The 18,734-nt window shown below is 39.2% G+C and overlaps 1 protein-coding gene across 1 annotated transcript; it reads left to right on the forward strand.

The window, feature by feature from the left end:
* Positions 1–322: 322 nt before the first annotated feature.
* LOC117561966 (GTPase IMAP family member 4-like) lies at positions 323–7,535 on the forward strand. The gene is made up of 2 exons (XM_034239705.1): positions 323–416; positions 5,504–7,535. The coding sequence occupies exons 1-2, from the start codon at positions 392–394 to the stop codon at positions 7,027–7,029; spliced, it is 1,551 nt and encodes a 516-aa protein (XP_034095596.1). The 5' UTR covers positions 323–391; the 3' UTR covers positions 7,030–7,535.
* Positions 7,536–18,734: the final 11,199 nt, after the last annotated feature.

Raw genomic sequence — 18,734 nt, forward strand, 5'->3', positions numbered from 1 at the left:
TTCAAATAAGAAAAAAGACGTTGGGGGTATCTATCTACAGATAAATATTAAGCCTGACAAAGTACTTAACGTCTAATATATTGCTGTCCTGCAATGTTAACTATGTTGAAGCACTTATTTTAACTGATATAATACACATTAATTATACTCTTATGTATGTAGATAGTATAGGTTAGGCTATATTTCCCCTTGTTCTGTTTATTAAGCCAGGGTGAGATGTTAAACATTTTTAATCTATAAATCATCCCACTGTAGCTGAACATCAGACTGTGATGTCAGTGTGTGTGGGTGTGGTTTGCTGCATGCAGTCTGTATTTAAGGAGCTGTTGCTGCAGACTAACTTCACTTCCTCAGCTCAGCAGCAGACCAGCTCCTCCCTCCAGAACCAACTATGGCCAACAAATGTGCCCAAAATGGTAAGTGAATAAACTGTATTGTTAATGATGATTGCAATTTATCTAAATACATATTTATAGATTGGATATGGGTCAGTGTATGTTTTGGTCATTGGATTTTCTTTTCATAAATTGATATTCAAAAACAAAAAACGACTGGATATTTAATTTTCGTTTTAAAATTGAAATACAAGGCGTTTTTCTTTATCATGGTCGAAAAGGGATTTACTAAACTTAAAAAATGGGATGATTTTCATTTTCTACTTCTCAAAACAAAAAATAAAATCACGAGAAAACAGAAACAAAAAAACTACAGTTTTTTCATATTCTGCGACAAAATAAGAGCGCAGATGAGGACGGTCAAATCCGTGTGTCCAATTGTTTTTCTTCATTAAACACGTAAACGTAAGAGCGTCTGAGAGGCCTTTTTGCTTTTTGCCTTACTAAATGGTCAAATGGTCCTTGGAGCGAGGGGCGGGGCCAATACTCACGGAAGTGATTTCAAAACAAAAGCACTCGTTTGCTAAAATCACACTTTGAATCACTACAGCATGGGTCGGCAACAGGCGGCCCGCGGGCCATTGTTGGCCCGCCAGCAATAATATTTGGCCCGTAATTTTGAGAATCAAAAATAAAATATTATTTTGAGATTTTTTATTTTTTTTTTACAACATAGGACTGACAGTCGCACATCAGGGTTTCCGTTAGCGGCCGATCGATCGGCCGCCGGTCATTATCGGCCGATATTCACTCTTAATAGTTTGATCAGTGCTCTCTAAAAAGGCCGATCAGGAGAGCTGGATCTGATCAATATGGACATAAACGCGAGTGAAGTATAATATAACCGGACGCGAGAGAGAGATCAGATCAGCTGCTGAGTCTGACGGAGACACGCAGCCCTGTATAATCAAATGAAGCCCCGCCCACTGTTTAGCGAGCTGCATGAGAAACTAACGTGCTGTCAGGAGAGAGAGAGGATCCGTTTCTCCCGTGTTATTATTCAAAGTTGATGTAAACTTTTGAATAATGTACTTCATCTACTACAAGTAGTTTGTTTGAATGTAATAATTATGTTGTTTGTGGAATCATTTATTGAAAAATGAATCTGAATTCTTTGATCTGTAACGATTATAAACTGAAGCAATATAAAAATGACTCCCATTAACTGAGTTTTAAACATCAGCATATCCGGTCCTAGTCCGGTGATTACCTGCTAACGGAAACTCTGCTACACAATTCTTATTATTATTATTGAAACATGACCGGTGAGTTTCAAATTTGTCCGGTAAAATAAATTCTGTCCCGAAATATCAGCTTACATTCATAATGTCAGCGGAGGGAGGGGAAGCGGCGCTGTGGAAGAGCAGAGTGGAGGGAGAGCTGTCATCTTCCCTTTACAAGCTTCAAACATGTATTTATCGTGTGATTTTGGAAATAAAAGTTCCATATTCTGAAAGCCAAGACTTTGTTTATTTAAAATCAAACAAAACACCCGATCCCCGAAAAACTATTTTTTTACGCAAATCCACGTTTATTTTGAAATGAGCCGTTGCGACTTCCGACTGATTTCGATAGAGCGGGTCACATATGGCAAATGTGTGGTTGGGGGGAACCAGGTCAATTAAAGTACTTATTTAACTATTAATTACATTGAGTTTGAGTAAAATACTTGGTTATTGATTAATTTAGGTTATAATATATTAAATTGCAAAGCAAAACTGCTGTAATTGATTTATTTTGTCCTTTGATATTTTGTAAAGGTTTTCAACCTGAAAGAATCCTAATGTGTCCTTGAAAAGTTGAAATAAAGAAAAGGAAAAAGGATTCCAGTTGTCCATGCGTCCCCTTTGCCCCTCAAATGGGCAAACACTCAAATAAATGCCAAAAACCCAGAGAACTTGACAATACTTATCAGAATAAAAGTATGTTAAATAACACTGCTACCTAGTTAATAACTCTACTCAGTGGAGGCTCATCCATTGAGGAAAGGGAGGACCATCCTCCCTACAATTTCAGAGAAAAATAAACTTTGAAGAGAACAATAAATACACCTCAATTTAAAAGATAAGTCTGTTAAAATACAGATAATAGCCCTGGCTTTGGGACTGAAATGGGGCTAGAGAGGACGAGCCTCCCTTTGGGCGGGTCTAGCCAAAGGCTCTGGATTGGGCGAACAGGGGCGCTGCGCCCTCTTACCAAAATCAATTCCTTGAATTAGGCTTTGATTATGTTCTGGCCCGCCATCTTGCGGCTCAGCAAAAAATTGGCCCACGGCCAAACTTACTTGCCTACCCCTGCACTACAGTATCCTGCTGAAGGACCGGTGATTATTATAAACAAGGGGAATTTAGCGATCACAACGAAAACGGCCAAGACACATATTGAGCCCAGAACATTGATGTTATTAAGGGCTGTAAATATAATAAGCCTCTGTCTAAAATGGTTAGGAGATTTAAACTATACAGCGGTTCTGCACTGCGGTCACTCAGCCGCCTCTCGCGTTTTTTTTTCTTCAAATCAGCTGCTCTTCATTTTTCCTGCTATATTTGACGAGTGATACAAATATTTGTTACCACAAGTTCTTAAGGAAACTGACACTGTCGGACTCGGTTCTAGTTTGACTTATACCAGAAATAAAATGAAGTAGCCTACTTTTGCTGTGTACTTTGTGAGTAATCCTCTGTCAAAGTCTCCTCCAGTAATAATAATAATACATTTATTTTGGGGGGCGCCTTTCATAACACCCAAGGACACCTTACAGGGTTACAGATTTAAAATTTACATTTACAATTTTACCTTACAAATTAAAACAGTGGATTTAGACAAGACAAACAACTCCCTTGACTACAAAAGGACAGTAGGCTCCATAATGCATGTTTTTCTGCTATCTTTGATGAATGATACAAATATAATTTTACCATTAGTTCTTAATGAAATTGATACTGTTTGACTTTGTATTAGCCTACTACTAACTACACATTGAAGTATTTTTACTGTGTATTTTTTAGAAATACTCCCCTGCTGAGAACACAATCAAGCCACTTCTGCTAAGTTTGAAGAGGGAATTATTTTGTGTTACTCAGTACTAGTGAAACTACCCCCACAAATACTATGAAGTACTTAATGTGTAGTTTTCCAGTACTCCTCTGTCAATGTCCCCTCCTGAGAACAATAATGCATGTTTCTCTGCTATTTTGAATAAGCGTTAAAACACCTTTCTTCATGAGACTGATATTGTTGGACAGAGTACATTAAGAGGATGGTAGACATGATATCAGCAAGACTTCCAGTCAGTACTCCAGCAGCAGCATTTTTGCCTCTTTGAAAGTCTTTAGAGTCTGGCCTGGATAGCTGGCCACAAATATCTTTCAGCACACTGACACACTCTGTCACTCTTGTTGGCCTCTTATGAAGCTGCTATCTTTTAATATATGATTATGTCTCAGCTGCTAGTTCGTTCCTTGCCGATTCTTCAGCCTCATCAGCCTCATCCTTCCATCAGGCCCAGTCAACGCATCAGCCTCCAGCACACTTCCAGTGTCTGACTCCATATGATATTGTCCTGATGCTGTAAGGGCGATGCCCCATGATCACAAAATGACCCCTCTAGAGTGCCAATGACCTCATATTATGTATGTCATTAATGTTACATCACACATTATAACAATTTGATTTCCTTTTTCTCTTCTCTTAACTAAATAGTCCTGTCTTTAAGTATAATACAATGGAAAGTCCTTTTCCTGCACCATTTTAAGGCTTCAATACAGGCATTTTTTTTGTGTTTGGAGAAATTACAATCAATGGCCCAGAATTGTACTTTATAAACTCTGAATCTTGTGGTGCTTGAAAAAATACAGACTGGCTAAACCTGCTAGGTTATACTGTATATGCCTTTTTTGGAGCCCTTTTTTGCAATATTTATTTAAAAAAATGTTGTTTCTGTATTCTAGTGATTTAATTTTTTGTTTTGAGAAGTAGAAAATGAAAATCATCCCTTTTTTTTACGTTTAGTAAATCCCTTTTTGACCATGATAAAAAACGCCTTGTATTTCAATTTTGGTTTTTCAATTTGAAAACGAAAATTAAATATCCAGTCATTTTTTGGTTTTGAATATCCATTTGTGAAAAGAAAATCCAATGACCAAAACATACACTGACCGATATGTAGGTGGTCATATTTCCTAATAATAAACTGATAAAAACAGTCCAATAAAAATAAAATTCCAAGCATTTTGAGAGCCTGGGTGATACACTCCCAATGTTGGGAATGTAACACTGCTTTTACTTGATTTTACAAAATGTTCACAAGACTACATGAAACATATTAAAAATAATAAGAATATTTAGGTCTCCCTTGAAAAAGAGATCAATGATCTCAATGGGACCTACCTGGTTGAATACAGTTTTGACATGAAAAGAAAAATGCATTTTAAGAGCCTTGGTTGATTTTGATGATACTTGCTTGTACAGTATTACATTCTTCACAAGACTACATGAAACTTATTAAGAATAATACCAATATTTAGGGGTAGCCAGTCAGAAGTCTGTTTGGGCTCCTGATTATAACTAAAGGCAACTTATACCCTTAAAACTTTTTTTAGGCCCAAAATGGGGAAATTTGTAGAAGTACGAAAGATAAAAACTAAACATGTTGTCGTGACTATCTGTCAAAAAGGTTTTCTCATTCAAATAAACATACAGCTAGAGGCCACTGCTGCACCATGTCAGTTCAGGTTGTACACAGGCAGTTAAGAAGTCAAACATTCAGGCAAGATTACCATTTATTTTGATATTAATTCACAGAATTTTTGTTCATCATGGTGCCTCTCTCTTGCTCCGGTAAAATAAAAAACAAGGTCCCTTCAAGGTGCATCACTTGACATTGACAGACCCTCTACCTTTATCACCAAACCTGCCAGTCACCTAATAAACGCTTTCTATGGTGCGAATAGCGTCTACAGGAATAAATGAAAAATATCAATTGAATGACATCCCGCTCTAGATTATTAAACCATCTTGAGCCCACCCCCTCTGTCAACATTGGTCATTTGGTAGTTGAACCATTTTATAAATACCTGGATTGCTAAATATTTCTCCATTTGTTTCAGACCTCCCATCAGAATCAAACATATACAATAACGAGGAATTCCGGATTGTGTTGGTGGGGAAGACCGGAGCTGGGAAGAGCGCCACAGGAAACACCATTCTGGGAAAAGAGCACTTTATATCAAAGTGCTCTGCTAAATCTCTGACTGTAGACTGTGGTAATGCCTTTGGGGAAGTTGATGGACAAAGAGTTAAGGTTATTGACACTCCTGGTCTGTTTGACACCAAGATTGAAGAAGAGAAGACCAGAGAGGACGTTGTGCAGAGCATTTCTTATGCTGCTCCTGGACCCCATATCTTCCTGGTCGTCATCAGACTCGGCAGATTCACAAATGAAGAAAAGCAGACAGTGCAGACGATTCGGGAAATCTTTGGAGAGGAAGCGAACAGATACAGCATGGTTCTCTTTACCCATGGTGATCTGCTAGAAGACCAACCTATCGAAGAGTTCTTGAAGGATGATGAAGAGCTGCAGGAACTTGTGAACAGATGTAACGCCCAGTACCACGTCTTCAATAATAAGTTGGAGGATCGTTCTCAGGTCAGAGAGCTGCTCGACAAGATCAGAAACATAGCAGAGAAGAACGGAGGAAGCCATTACACCACTGAAATGTTCCAGAAGGCAGAGAGGGCCATAGAAGAGGAGAAACAGAGAATCCTTAAAGAGAGAGAAGAGGAAATACGCAAAAAGGAAGAGGAATTTCAAATGAGATTAGATCAAAAGTATGAGGAACAATTGAAGAAAATCAAAGAGGATGGTGAGAGGTCAGACAGGCAGATAGAAGCTCATGAAAGAGAAATGGAGGAGGAGAGGAGGAGAATGAGAGAAGAGGAGGACAGGTTGAGAGAAGCTCATGAAAGAGAAATGGAGGAGGAGAGGAGGAGAATGAGAGAAGAGGAGGACAGGCAGATAGAAGCTCATGAAAAAGAAATGGAGGAGACGAGGAGAATAAGAGAAGAGGAGGAAAGGCTGAGAGAAGCTAATGACATGGAAATGGAGGAGGAGAGGAGGAGAGAAGCTAGCAAAACTGAAATGGAGGAGGAGAGGAGAATGAAAGAAGAGGAGGAAAGGCTAAAAGCAGCTAATGAAAGAGAAATGGAGGAGGAGAGGAGGAGAGAAGCTAGCAAAAGAGAAATGGAGGAGGACAGGACGAGAATAAGAGAAGAGGAGGACAGGCTGAGAGAAGCTAGCAAAAGAGACATGGAGGAGGACAGGACGAGAATAAGAGAAGAGGAGGACAGGCTGAGAGAAGCTAGCAAAAGAGACATGGAGGAGGAGAGGACGAGAATAAGAGAAGAGGAGGAAAGTTTAAAAGCAGCTCGTGAAAGAGAAAGGGAGGAGGGGATGACGAGAATAAGAGAAGACGAGAAAAAGAGGGCCAGGAAGGATGCTGAGGACAGCTCTTCAATATTTGGCATAATTGCTTCCGCTGTGGGAAAAGGTGTGATCGCTGTGGGAAAAAGTTTGATCGCTGTGGGAAAAGGTTTGGGAGAAGGTGTGAGATCTTTGCTTCCTAGGAAGCCATGATACAATCTGACCCTCTGGAATACCTCCTTGTTAATCTTCACAGTCCCCTTTTTGATTTTGTTGTTTGATGTGATTTATAGTAATATCAGTTATTTCAGTGGTGAGTTACAATTACATACTAATAAGGTGACAGATTGTGAAGAACCAAGATGTTAACGTTCTAAACTATAGTAATGTACTGTACACTAATTTGTTCTTTGATTGCTTTTACAAGAAAAAAGAGCAATATATACATCATGAATTAATGCTTTTAAAATTGTATACGGATGCATTTTCTTTGGCTTTCCTGCAACTGAAGGCGTAATGTCAATGTTGGGTTTTGTAAAAACGAAAGGTTAAAATCTACATTTGTAATGAATTTTGTAATTCAATATGAAAAGGTTGGAACTCAAATGAATGTGAAAAGACAAATATCTATCTATCAATAATGTCTCATAATAAAATAATGTTGAGTTCACATTGAGTGTGTTATGTAATTTGTTGTTTAATAAACGTTTTAAAAGTGAGTTTTAAGGGTCTATATTATTAGAAATCACAGTATTATTCACAACTGGATCTAAATAAAAAGGTTAATGTCATTATAGAAAAGAAGAAATAAAGCCTGAACCCATTAAAAGCAAACTGGAAATGAATGTTTGCTAAATCTGAGCATTTCAAATCGTGGTAACTTGAAGGATTTTCCATTATTGACCTTTGTATTCAGAAAATACCTTAAACTCATTAATTATCTCAACAATAGCTGAACTTTTTAATTGGTTTGGACAACCAATCCCTACAGCTTTGGAGAGGAACTTTAAGGAACATCTGGTAAATACATTTGTTGTTAGCATGACAATTATTCTGAAAACACAGCCAAGCAGTTTGCATCAACACATCTATCTAAAGAGATAAGTTATCATGGAACTATTTATGTTTGTTTTAAGGCGAGACACGGCAGGCAAAAACATCGTTTTTCAAGTACTGGTCAATTTTGAGATTTTGTGCTATTTTGATTCCATAACATGTTTTCTTTCAGGCTTTTGGAAGGAAAACGTACAAAATACACATTTAAGTGTTTATTTTACTATAGTTTGTCTATTTGCGTCTGTAGATTTCTCCTAAATTCACCAAAAGTTAACATTCTAACGTAACATAAAGTACCGCGACCGCTGTGTGCACCATGTCAACAGAGGTATCGCTGGAAAGCTGTGTCTCTCCTGCACAATCTCATCGGATCCAAATATGGTCATTTCCTTTGTATCAGCAACCAATCGTGAAAGCACAAAGGGGTCTTAAACCAAGAAACAAAATCTCATTGGCTGGTGTCAATTTCTGACAACGTGATTCGTTCAGATGCGTCACGTGGTGTGCTAAAACACCACTGGTCAGCTTTCAGCTAGAAATTGAAATCTCAAAATGCCAAAAGAACGGCGAAAAAACGTTCACAGAGAAGACGCCAACAATTGTCACTTGCACGAAGTAAGGTTATACAAAAAAAAATGACTTGAGAAAAAATAAACAAATGTTGTAGAGCAAGATTATACATTGTAATATAAATGTGTGGGAAATGTGCGGCAAAAGGAAAATAAACAAAAAAATCTGTCTGCTCAAAATAGGTCAATGTTGTATTATTTGTGTCATTTATTCTTGAATCTATGTATTGTATGGTAATAATGAATTGAAAAAAACGTAATGTATTGAACACATTCCGAAACAAAGCAGATAAGACATAACTAGACTCAGACATTATGGTGATTGAAACCTTTTGCGCTGTTGCTGCAAAATGAAAACGTTGTTGATTGTCTGTTCCAACGAGTAGCATGAAGCTGCAGCGTTGGAGACGACACTTGTAGAACCACACACACAGGTCCCGCGTCACGAGCACACACACAGGTCCCGCGTCACGGCGGCACGTGACGGAGCACGTTCACATGAATGTGAACGTCAACGCAGAGAATGTGAGTAATGTGAAGTGCTTTTACAGTTTTATTTGTTTAACATTAATAACAATTCCGGTGTCTTGAAATGAAGTGTGATTAGCCAACATTAACTATGATAGTGTTAAGGCAATACAAACAAACATCTGTTTGCTTATGATAGCTTCTAACCGTATTAAAGTCTCTAAAAACAACTATTCATTAGCTATAGCTTTCGGCAAAAGCATTAGCAAAAGCATTAGCTTCGTTAGCATATTTGATCATTTGTTTAATTAAACTAGCGTGATTTTGTCAAGCCCAACTAGGTGTCATAGTTGATTAATTTAATCACTAATTACAGTAATAGTGTGAGTAATGTGAATCATGTTTTTTTTTTTAAAGTCAACAGCTATTCTGTTGTATTGAACAGCCATACAAGCAACAAGTGCTAAATGTCATCTGTTAGCCTATGATGACTCGCTGCAAAACCAACTGTTAACCATTTTGTTTATTTGTTTAATGAAACTGTATGTTATGGTTATGTTATTTGACAGAGGCTTTTATCCAAAGTGACTCACAAAAAACATAAAATAACCATAATTAACATTAGAATTTCAATACAAATAGTTACATAGTCAAGTTACATTACTTATTACATTTTTAACAGGGTAATTACTCATCTGTAACCTACTACATTTAAAAAAGTAAACTTCCCAACCCTAATGATTAATTATAGTCAGCTAATTAATTAAACTTCAACGGATGACAAAAGCATGTCAATATGTCCACTACATTAAATCAGCAGTAGCCTAAGTTCTGTCTTCAGTGTAAATGCTTCTTTAATAGTCATTGTATTACAATTTGAATTCATTGTAAATAATCTTCACTGTGCTGACTGCCTGTTTACCGTTTATCAGACAGTGTCATCATTTTGACATGTTTTGTAATATTGCATGAGGTGTTTTAGTCAGTTATGTCGGCCTAATATGTAGGTTAGAATCTGTCGTGTCAGAATCTAACAATTAAGCCTAATTTATGTCTGTCTGTGAAATTGTTTCAAAATGTTCAGTTTGACCAATTAGGCTCTCTCTTTTTCAAGATGCATATTACAATCCGAGAGGGGAGATCCTTGCCGGACCTTCAACGGTGCACGACGTGTTGCAATGACTTCCACTGCCTGTTCTGTGTCTCTCGTTTATTCTCTACAAAACACTGCAAGGTGAAAAGCCATCTCGAGAGCCACTTCCAGCGTGCAGTTCTCCATGAAGGTAAAGTTAGCTTACATTCTCTTGTGAAATGCAAATGGAGTTGCAATGTGTCTGCATTAAAAGCAGCCTAAATGTTATGATCAGTTCCATTTGAGCAATACATCAAAACAAGTCCTATGATTTGTTTGTGGTGACCAGTTACTTGATCCAGATGTTTGGTATTCATAATTTACACTTTTAAATAATATGATCACAAAATAATAATACTACAATTCTATGTTCTTATGTTTAAGGGTATACCATTCACAGATGTGGATTAAATTGCTGACCAGACTATCATTTTCACTGCTGCTACTGCCAATCCATGCATACTCGCAAATCTGGCTTTGTAAAGCACCTCGCTTTGTGCAAGGCAAAGCACTCTGCCATAACCCCCATCATCCCAGATCCAGCAATCCCCATCATCCCAGATCCATCAACGCCCGTCATCCCAGATCCAGCAATCCCCATCATCCCAGTGCGAAAGATGCAAAGGGTCCGTGTAGAGCAGGGGTGGCCAACCCGCGGCTCTCGAGCCGCATGCGGCTCTTTGCCTAGTTTCATGCGGCTCTTCAGTTCATATCGAATTGTATAGCCTATGTGTGAGTTTGGGGGAGAGACACTGACTCCTGACTAGTGTTGCACGGTGTACCGATACTTGAAAGGTACCGCGATACCCTGCCGTTAAAAACGTTACGATTCCTCCGTTTCATTAATATCGGTACTTTAAGAATGACGGGGAAAAGTACTCCGGTGAGAAAGCGCTGTTTTAATAAGAGCCGTGTGTGTTCAGCGCTCTGCTTTCACTCCCTGCACTGCAGCCGTGCCTGCAGTCCCGCCCCTCTCAAGCACGCTCTAAGTCCCTCCCCTCTCAAGCACGCTCTAAGTCCCTCCCCTCTCAAGCACACTCAAGTGCCTCCCCTCTCTCGTGCACGCGCTAGCTGCCAGAGCATGTGAGAAAACGAGAAGCAAGTGGGAGTGCAACTGCCGCTGCGCCTCGGCTTGTTGACAACAAAGACGCCAGAAGCGAAATTTGGAAGTATTTGAGCGATATCTCTGACAGTGAGGGCAAGCCTACGGACACCACGAGGCCACCACAGCGTGTCTAATTTTGATGTGGCCCAAGAGCCAATCACAATAATACCTGCGATGCAGTGAACCAATTTGAGGGGGGGGAAACCTATCGTTGATTAAACACTATCCAGTGTTTCCCGCCAACGGAGCCCCGCGCCCCCCCCCTGAAATTCAAGGTGTTTAAAAAATATATATAATTTTTTTTTTTAAATATATATATAGCACCAAATTCCAAATAATCTATAACTACTGTCACTTTTCATATTGAACATGTGCTCTTTAATTAAATAAACTAAACGCTTTCATTTTAAGTTGTGAGTTTAGTGTTTTTGACCCTAAGAAACACTGATGCATTTATCAATAACAATAATCCACAGCTCCTCTCTCTGCTCCAGAGGATTTCAAAAATATATATCCCAATGCCACAAAGATGCATCAGTGACGTGGTTGAAATCTTGTCTCCAGAAAACAAAAAACTGAAACAAGCGGTATCAGTGACTGTGTGTTTGATGTGGCTCTTTGCAGAAACATAGAAAAAATGTGGCTCTTAACCTCTGACTGGTTGGCCAGCCCTGCACTAGAGCTACAAAGAAAACCAATATTGAGCACACTTCAAATGAACAAAATGCCCCAAAACAGAAGGACAATATACTCCAATATGTTTGAGTACATCTGAAGTCATTTATAAACTTATTACCATTATGGTGGATTGACTTTAGCTTTCGAATAGATTAATGGTACATTAAGTAAGTACTATTTTACTTTTAGAATAAAATGCTTCTTCTCGTGAGCGTTCAGACCAAGAAAACACTCTGCAGATGAAGAACTATACAAACCTCATCTTCACTTTGCTTTGCTGTCAACATGGTGATATGGGTGTGGTTTGCTGGAGGAAGCTTTCATGGAGAGGTGTGGTTGCATGAAACCATTCAGTGCTCCACATGTGCTCTGTCCTCCACAACTTAAACATGGCCTGCGATGCAAAGGAAGCCAAACATGGTGAGTACATGAACACTATGGGATTAGTTTTGTGTCATAAACATAAAGGAACACTTTCTCAGAATCAAGCAAAACTAAGAGTTTACGAGAAGAAGAAAAAGGTGGGCGGGACTTTCAGCGGTGCGTCCCCATTGGCTACTCAGTTTTTGAGTGACAGCTCACTACACCACAGATCATACAGTGCAACTCATGCAGCAAACTCCGGAGTTCACTCAGCCATGTTTGTGTCGGTGTCTCCTGGGGAGTTTCCCTGATAATATCAGACTTATCTTATCGATTGCTGTGCATTAGACTTGTGTTGTGTAGTTTATACTTTATTCCAACTTTAAATATTTTAATTCCTGAACACCTGAACACACTGCTGCTGTACAATAATTTCCCAATTTGAGATCGATAAAGTGTCTGTCTATTTATTTTATAGATAAAAAACACATCCATGTATTTTCAAGCTAAAGGTGATAACAATATAAACTCTATACTGTTATTTTTTAAAGACATTTCAAAAGCATATATGGCTATGTTTAGGACACACAATTAAAGACTGCTTTAATTTAACAAATTCTACAATATAAAAGTGGCAGATTTTCTTGATTAAACAGACCAGACCTAGGTTGCTTTCAAGTTATTTCAGGTTTTGGCCTGTATTCAGTGTTTTGCCCAGACTTGAGAGGCTGGAGGGCAACAGAGGACGCTTGGACAACTCAGATTCTTTCTTTTTGTCTTTATTTTCTGCTCAGCAGTTATTTGAAAGAAACTATTTATCAGATTCTCATCAGATTCTCATCAGATTCTCATCAGATTCTCATCAGATTTGCATCAGATTTGCATCAGGTTGAAAACCAACGCTGTCTCTGGAGCCTCACACACACTGTCGCCAACTTCTCCCTCCGTGGCTGTGGGAACAAAAAGTTCGCCCATCATAATTCCTGCCCCTTTTTGTTGTTGTGTTACCGGAAGCTGCATTCATATTTTTTACGTACTGGCGCTTCTCATTTAGAGAAGTAGACTACGCTATCCAAAATAAAACGAATACCCCCTTGGTATTGAACAATACTATCACAACAATAACCTGTAGCTAACAGTCCCTGCTGTTAGGCTACTTAGCTAGCATTGTTATGGATCTAAAGCTAACTTTCATAGCACAGCTTTTCTTTACTTCTCACTTAAAACAATAAAGAAACAGACCGTATAGTACAGCACAAACAACACAATGATCAATACTTACATATATTTTCACATGTAGTATTATAATAATTGAAATGCTGGTTCTTCTGGGGCAACACACTCTCACTTAATAATCGTCCAGGAGCGACGTTTGGTCAGGGTCCCGTGGCGTGCAGTTGTGACGCTCCTAGGCTCCTTCAGCTTCATAAAGGGACGCAAATAGCTTTCAACTGATTGCAACGTATTCCCATCTGCGGCGGGATTTGACGCTCATGGAAGCACGGCATTCGTTTGTGTCGGCTGCCCTTAAAGGCAATGTGAGCCACCATTCCCATTGGATAACGGAGAATTGTACACCCGGAAGTAAGTATTCCCCTTACTGTCGATTGATTTTACAGTGATATCTGCACTACTCATCGACTAAAAAACACCAGATTATCCTTGTTAATTACACAACATTGATTGGTTTAAATTGTGTGCAATACTTTTGTATTTTTCCCCTTCGATTCGGAGAAACAAATGTTTTTTCGGAGTAAAGGATGGCAGAAGACACTACACTACCCAGAATCCCCAGCTATCGTTTGGACTACACCATGTGCTCTGTTTGACAAACCCCGTGATTAGTTCTCAAGCTCTGTGATTGGTTGACCTCCAACTGCATTCCATATAAAAAACGTTTCGTAAAAGATAAAATCATACTTTATTCAGCAGTGCTTGCTTTACTCTTTGAAAGTCATCACATGAATGCATTGTAATAAATGGTTCGGCTGTATTAAATATATTACACATCTGTCGTAGTTCTTTATTTTTATTTATCTACAGAGATCGGGCTCAGAATAGACCGGAAACTATTCTTTTACCGTTCTGTTTGAATTTCACAATAAAGTTAGTAGTAATAATGTATTTTGATATTATTGTTTTTTATTAACTACTAGACCGCTGGGTCATGTTAAGACCATCTTTTCTGTGTTGCTGTGGGTTTTTTCCATCGCTTTTGTGTTACAAATATCAAAACAATAACTAAATATATCCGTCGTAAACTAAACCAGAAACAGCAGTATATTTTATTTTGTTAACACTGTAAACTTGACAGCTTTTTAACCCAAACCACCTACTGGTTAAAGCACGTTATTACACGTTTAGAGTAATGCAATGCAGGAAGATTGTGTTGCTTTTTAATGACTGTTTAAAATGCCTTTTTCTTAATGTCTTTTATTATGATTAACTACTTGTTGCTAGGGACGCTGCTATCGATATTATTTCTGTTATGTTGTGTAACTGTTTAATGGTGTTATCTTTATTGTTACCCCCAGAATTCAACTAAGGAAGTAATATATGTGCAACATGTGCTCTGTCTCAATATGCATATTTATTTACCTACAATTGCTGCAAAATGCATTACAATTACCAGGATGTGCTCTCATAACGGTCAAAAGGTTGAGTGTGGAACATTGGAAACTTGTCATACTCTACGCGCCATCTTGGCTACGTAGCGGAAGGAACAAAATGAAAAAACGGAAACGTTAACTTTAATTAAATGTATTATGTCAACAGATTTCACATAACGGTATAGATGAAAGTAATAATATTAAGTTGAACCTAATATTATGGGTATTTTTGCCTTCAACTCACCTAATACAGTTTCATCGTTTACATTTTTCCGTTAATCAGCCATTGCAGTTGCTCCGATGAACACAGCACTATACAAACAAAACAAACAAAGAAGTTACACATGTTTTTTTACTCATAACTTTATAAACGGACAGCTATACAGTACTAGTGTCGAAAATAATCTGCTGTTTATTTTATTGGGTTTATTGAGCAGTCGATAATGATTTGATACAGCAAACGATAACGTTGCCAGCTAGCAAGCTAGCAAACAGCCACATAAGCAAAAACAAATAGTTACAGACACAAAAACAAAGAAAGGGGAAGAAATTAAAAGAACCAAAATAATCAAGCCAATAAAAAGAGAAATTAGTAATTAGTCAGATTAATGCAAGCAACCTTTAAATCAGGGCAATTCAATTACACATTCAGTTGGGCCAGATTGTATAACTACAAAATTCAGCTCGGCCAGACATTCAGCGGCCTGTAAAAAGCGGGTAATGACACATTTTAAACCAACACATATTACTGCGATGAAAAACATGCCATTTTTATTCATTGTTGATCTAACAAAGGCACGTCAAAGAATAAAAACACAACAAATTAGCATTAATTTAACAGAATCTGAAAAAAAGTGCACAGTTGTAGCATTACATTTGTTTGCTTTAGAAGTCAAATATTCAGGTTTTTATTTTAACCAGGCACAAAGTGCATTTAAATGAATACAATAATAGCAGTCTTAATACATGTCCTCACATACAAAATAAAATTGGATACATATGACACATGCACATCAAAAAGTGCATTAACAAACAGTTAAAGAGCTCCAATGTAACAAAAAGAGGTAGTAGGTATGGGATTCGTTTTGTATCATAAAGATAAAGCAACACTTTCTCAGAATAAAGCAAAACTATGAGTTTAAAAGAAAAAAAAACGGAGTCAAGCAAAATAAAATACATTTTAAAAATAAAACTATAAGTTGCAAACAAATAATTTGTGTAATCATGTAAACTATAAGTCTTTTTTCTTTGTTTTAACATAGGTTTTTGTTTGCAGTTCTCTTTGCTTCTTTCTCAATGATCAGACTTTTGCTCTCGCTGCAGCTCTTCTCATTTGCGCTCCCTCGTTTTTTTCCCCGATTTTGACACAAACATCCCAGGTGGGTGGGACCTTCAGGGGTGCTTCCCCATTGGCTAATCAGTTTTTGAGCCCTCTACACCACAGATCATAGAGTGCAACTCATGCAGCAAACTCCGGAGTCCACTCGGCCAAGATAGTGTCGGTGTCTCCTGCGGAGTTTTCATGAACATATCGGACTTCTCTTATGGATTGCTGTGCATTATACATGTGTTGTGTAGTTTATACTTTATTCCAACTTCAAATATTTTAATACATGAACACACTGCTGCTGTTAAATAATTTCCCAATTTGGGATTGATAAAGTGTCTGTCTGTCTATTTATTTATTTTATAGATTAAATAATAGGGGGGGGGTCCGAAAACCAGGCAGTATCTGGTGTGAGGGGTAGGGGTAGGGGTAGGGGTAGGGGTAGGGTAATGTTGTGAATCGAGTGGCCCATGGTGGTGGTATGGGCAGGCGTATGGTATGGGCAGGCGTATTTAATGGACGACGAACACAGGCCACTCGATTCACAACATTACCCTAACCCTAACCCTAACCCTAACCCTACCCCTACCCCTCACACCAGATACTGCCTGGTTTTCGGACCCCCCCAGACCCCCCCAATAAAGCAAAAATGCACGTTTCAGAGTGGCCTTTTATTGTGGCCATTCTAAGGCACACCTGTGCAATAATCATGCTGTCTAATCAGCATCTTGATATGCCACACCTGTGAGGTGGGATGGATTATCTCGGCAAAGGAGAAGTGCTCACTATCACAGATTTTTTCAGATTTTTGAACAATATTTGAGAGAAATGGTTATTGTGTGTATATAGAAAATGTTTTAGATCTTTGAGTTCATCTCATAAAAAATGGGAGCAAAAACAAAAGTGTTGCGTTTATATTTTTGTTCAGTGTATGTTGGTCTGAAGAGCTGAAGCATTCATACACAATGGATACAAACTGTGTTGTCTCATTCTATATCCTGTGAGAAAATGATATACATTTAGCATTAAAAACTCTACATACTATTCCTAGCCTGAGGAAGATATGAATAATCAACAGATTTGAATGGAATCTCTAACATTTTCTTTAATCTTGCTGGGAGACTTCAACGCACATGTTTGCATTGATGGAGACACTTGGAGGGGCGTGATTGGGAGGAACGGCCCCCCTGATCTGAACCGGAGTGGTGGTTTGTTACTGGACTTCTGTGCTAGTCATGGATTGGCCAAAACAAACACCATGTTCGAACATAAGGATGCTCATAAGTGTACTTGGTACCAGAGCACCCTAGGCAGAAGGTCCATGATCGATTTCGTTATCGTATCATCGGACCTGAGGCCGTATGTTTTGGACACTCGGGTAAAGAGAGGGTCAGGTAATGCTCCGGATTTTGGACAAAATTAACATGGGATCACTCCGGTCATTGTACATACTTTGTCTCACTGGAATATTAACGGTCAGATTGAATACAAAATCGACCCCATTTCTCCGGCCAATGACGGGACGGTTTTGAAAGTGACAAAACACTGTTCCTGTCAGGATTCTCATGTTTTGTCACGTTTGTAGTTTTGTATGTCTGGTTATGGGTATTTTCCTCCTTGTATATTGTCTGGTCCTTCTTCCTGTGTTTTTCCCCTGTCCTTAGTTTCCCTGGTGTGTCTAGTTGTCTGATTGTTTTCACCTGTGGCCCTTGTGTTTCTCCTCCCCTACCCGGCTGTTTCTCGTCTTGTGATTACCCCTTCCTGTATTTAGTCTTGTCTCTTCCTGTGTTCAGTGGCGGTTCGTCTTGTGTATTGACGTGGTCTTCGGTGAGTGTCCTGTTCGGTCTGTACGTATATATAGCCTTGAAATAAAGGAACTATTTTTGTCACTTAATCTGCATTTGGGTCCTGCTTCCTACACACACCGTAACATTACGAACCGACCTACGATATGGGCCCAGCAGATTCGTTTGAGCTGGAACTAGTGGATTATACCGCTTCTTTGTCTGACTACGCTCATCAATGGATAGGAGCGGTCAGGGTTCAGCAGCGAGATGCTGCTCTGGCAGATGCAGTCACCCTTATGCTGAGGAATCAAGATTTGGTCAAATTCTTACCGGCCTGGCTTTTGGATTACCTCACAGTTGGTTTTCCCGATCCTGATAGACCCAGGTCTCCAGATTCCCTCTTTGATACCACACGCATCGGTGTGGTCCGTCTGGCGTCAGCCCCTGCTTCTCACCCAGTGTTTGCTACAGTCCAGGAGCCATTCGCTGGTACTCGTCTGGCCTTTGGAGGTCCACGGAGCCTCCAAACGGCTCCTAAGAGGAGTCGCAAGGCCAGGTTAGCAGCACGAGCCCAAAAGGCCATGGTTCCAGAACCAGTTCAGCCCCCAGCAGCCAGGGTTACAGCCCCAGTACAGGCCCCAGCAGCCATGGTTTCAGCTCCAGTTCTGGCCCCAGCAGCCATGGTCCCGGCCCCAATCCCGGCCCCAGCAGCCATGGTTCCAGACCCAGTCCCGGCCCCAGCTGCCATAGTCCCTTCTTTAGTCCCTTCCCTAGTCCCTCCTCAGGTCACTTTCCTAGTCCCTTCTCTAGTCCCTTCTCCAGTC

The sequence above is a fragment of the Gymnodraco acuticeps genome, unplaced genomic scaffold, assembly GCF_902827175.1.
Source record: "Gymnodraco acuticeps unplaced genomic scaffold, fGymAcu1.1, whole genome shotgun sequence".
Lineage (NCBI taxonomy): Eukaryota > Metazoa > Chordata > Actinopteri > Perciformes > Bathydraconidae > Gymnodraco > Gymnodraco acuticeps.

Bases quoted from the DNA above. Each gene is read 5' to 3' on its own strand.
- LOC117561966 (XM_034239705.1), top strand. From the start codon at position 392: ATGGCCAACAAATGTGCCCAAAATG. The intron at 417-5,503 runs GTAAGTGAATAA...CATTTGTTTCAG, and splicing joins CAACAAATGTGCCCAAAATG to ACCTCCCATCAGAATCAAAC.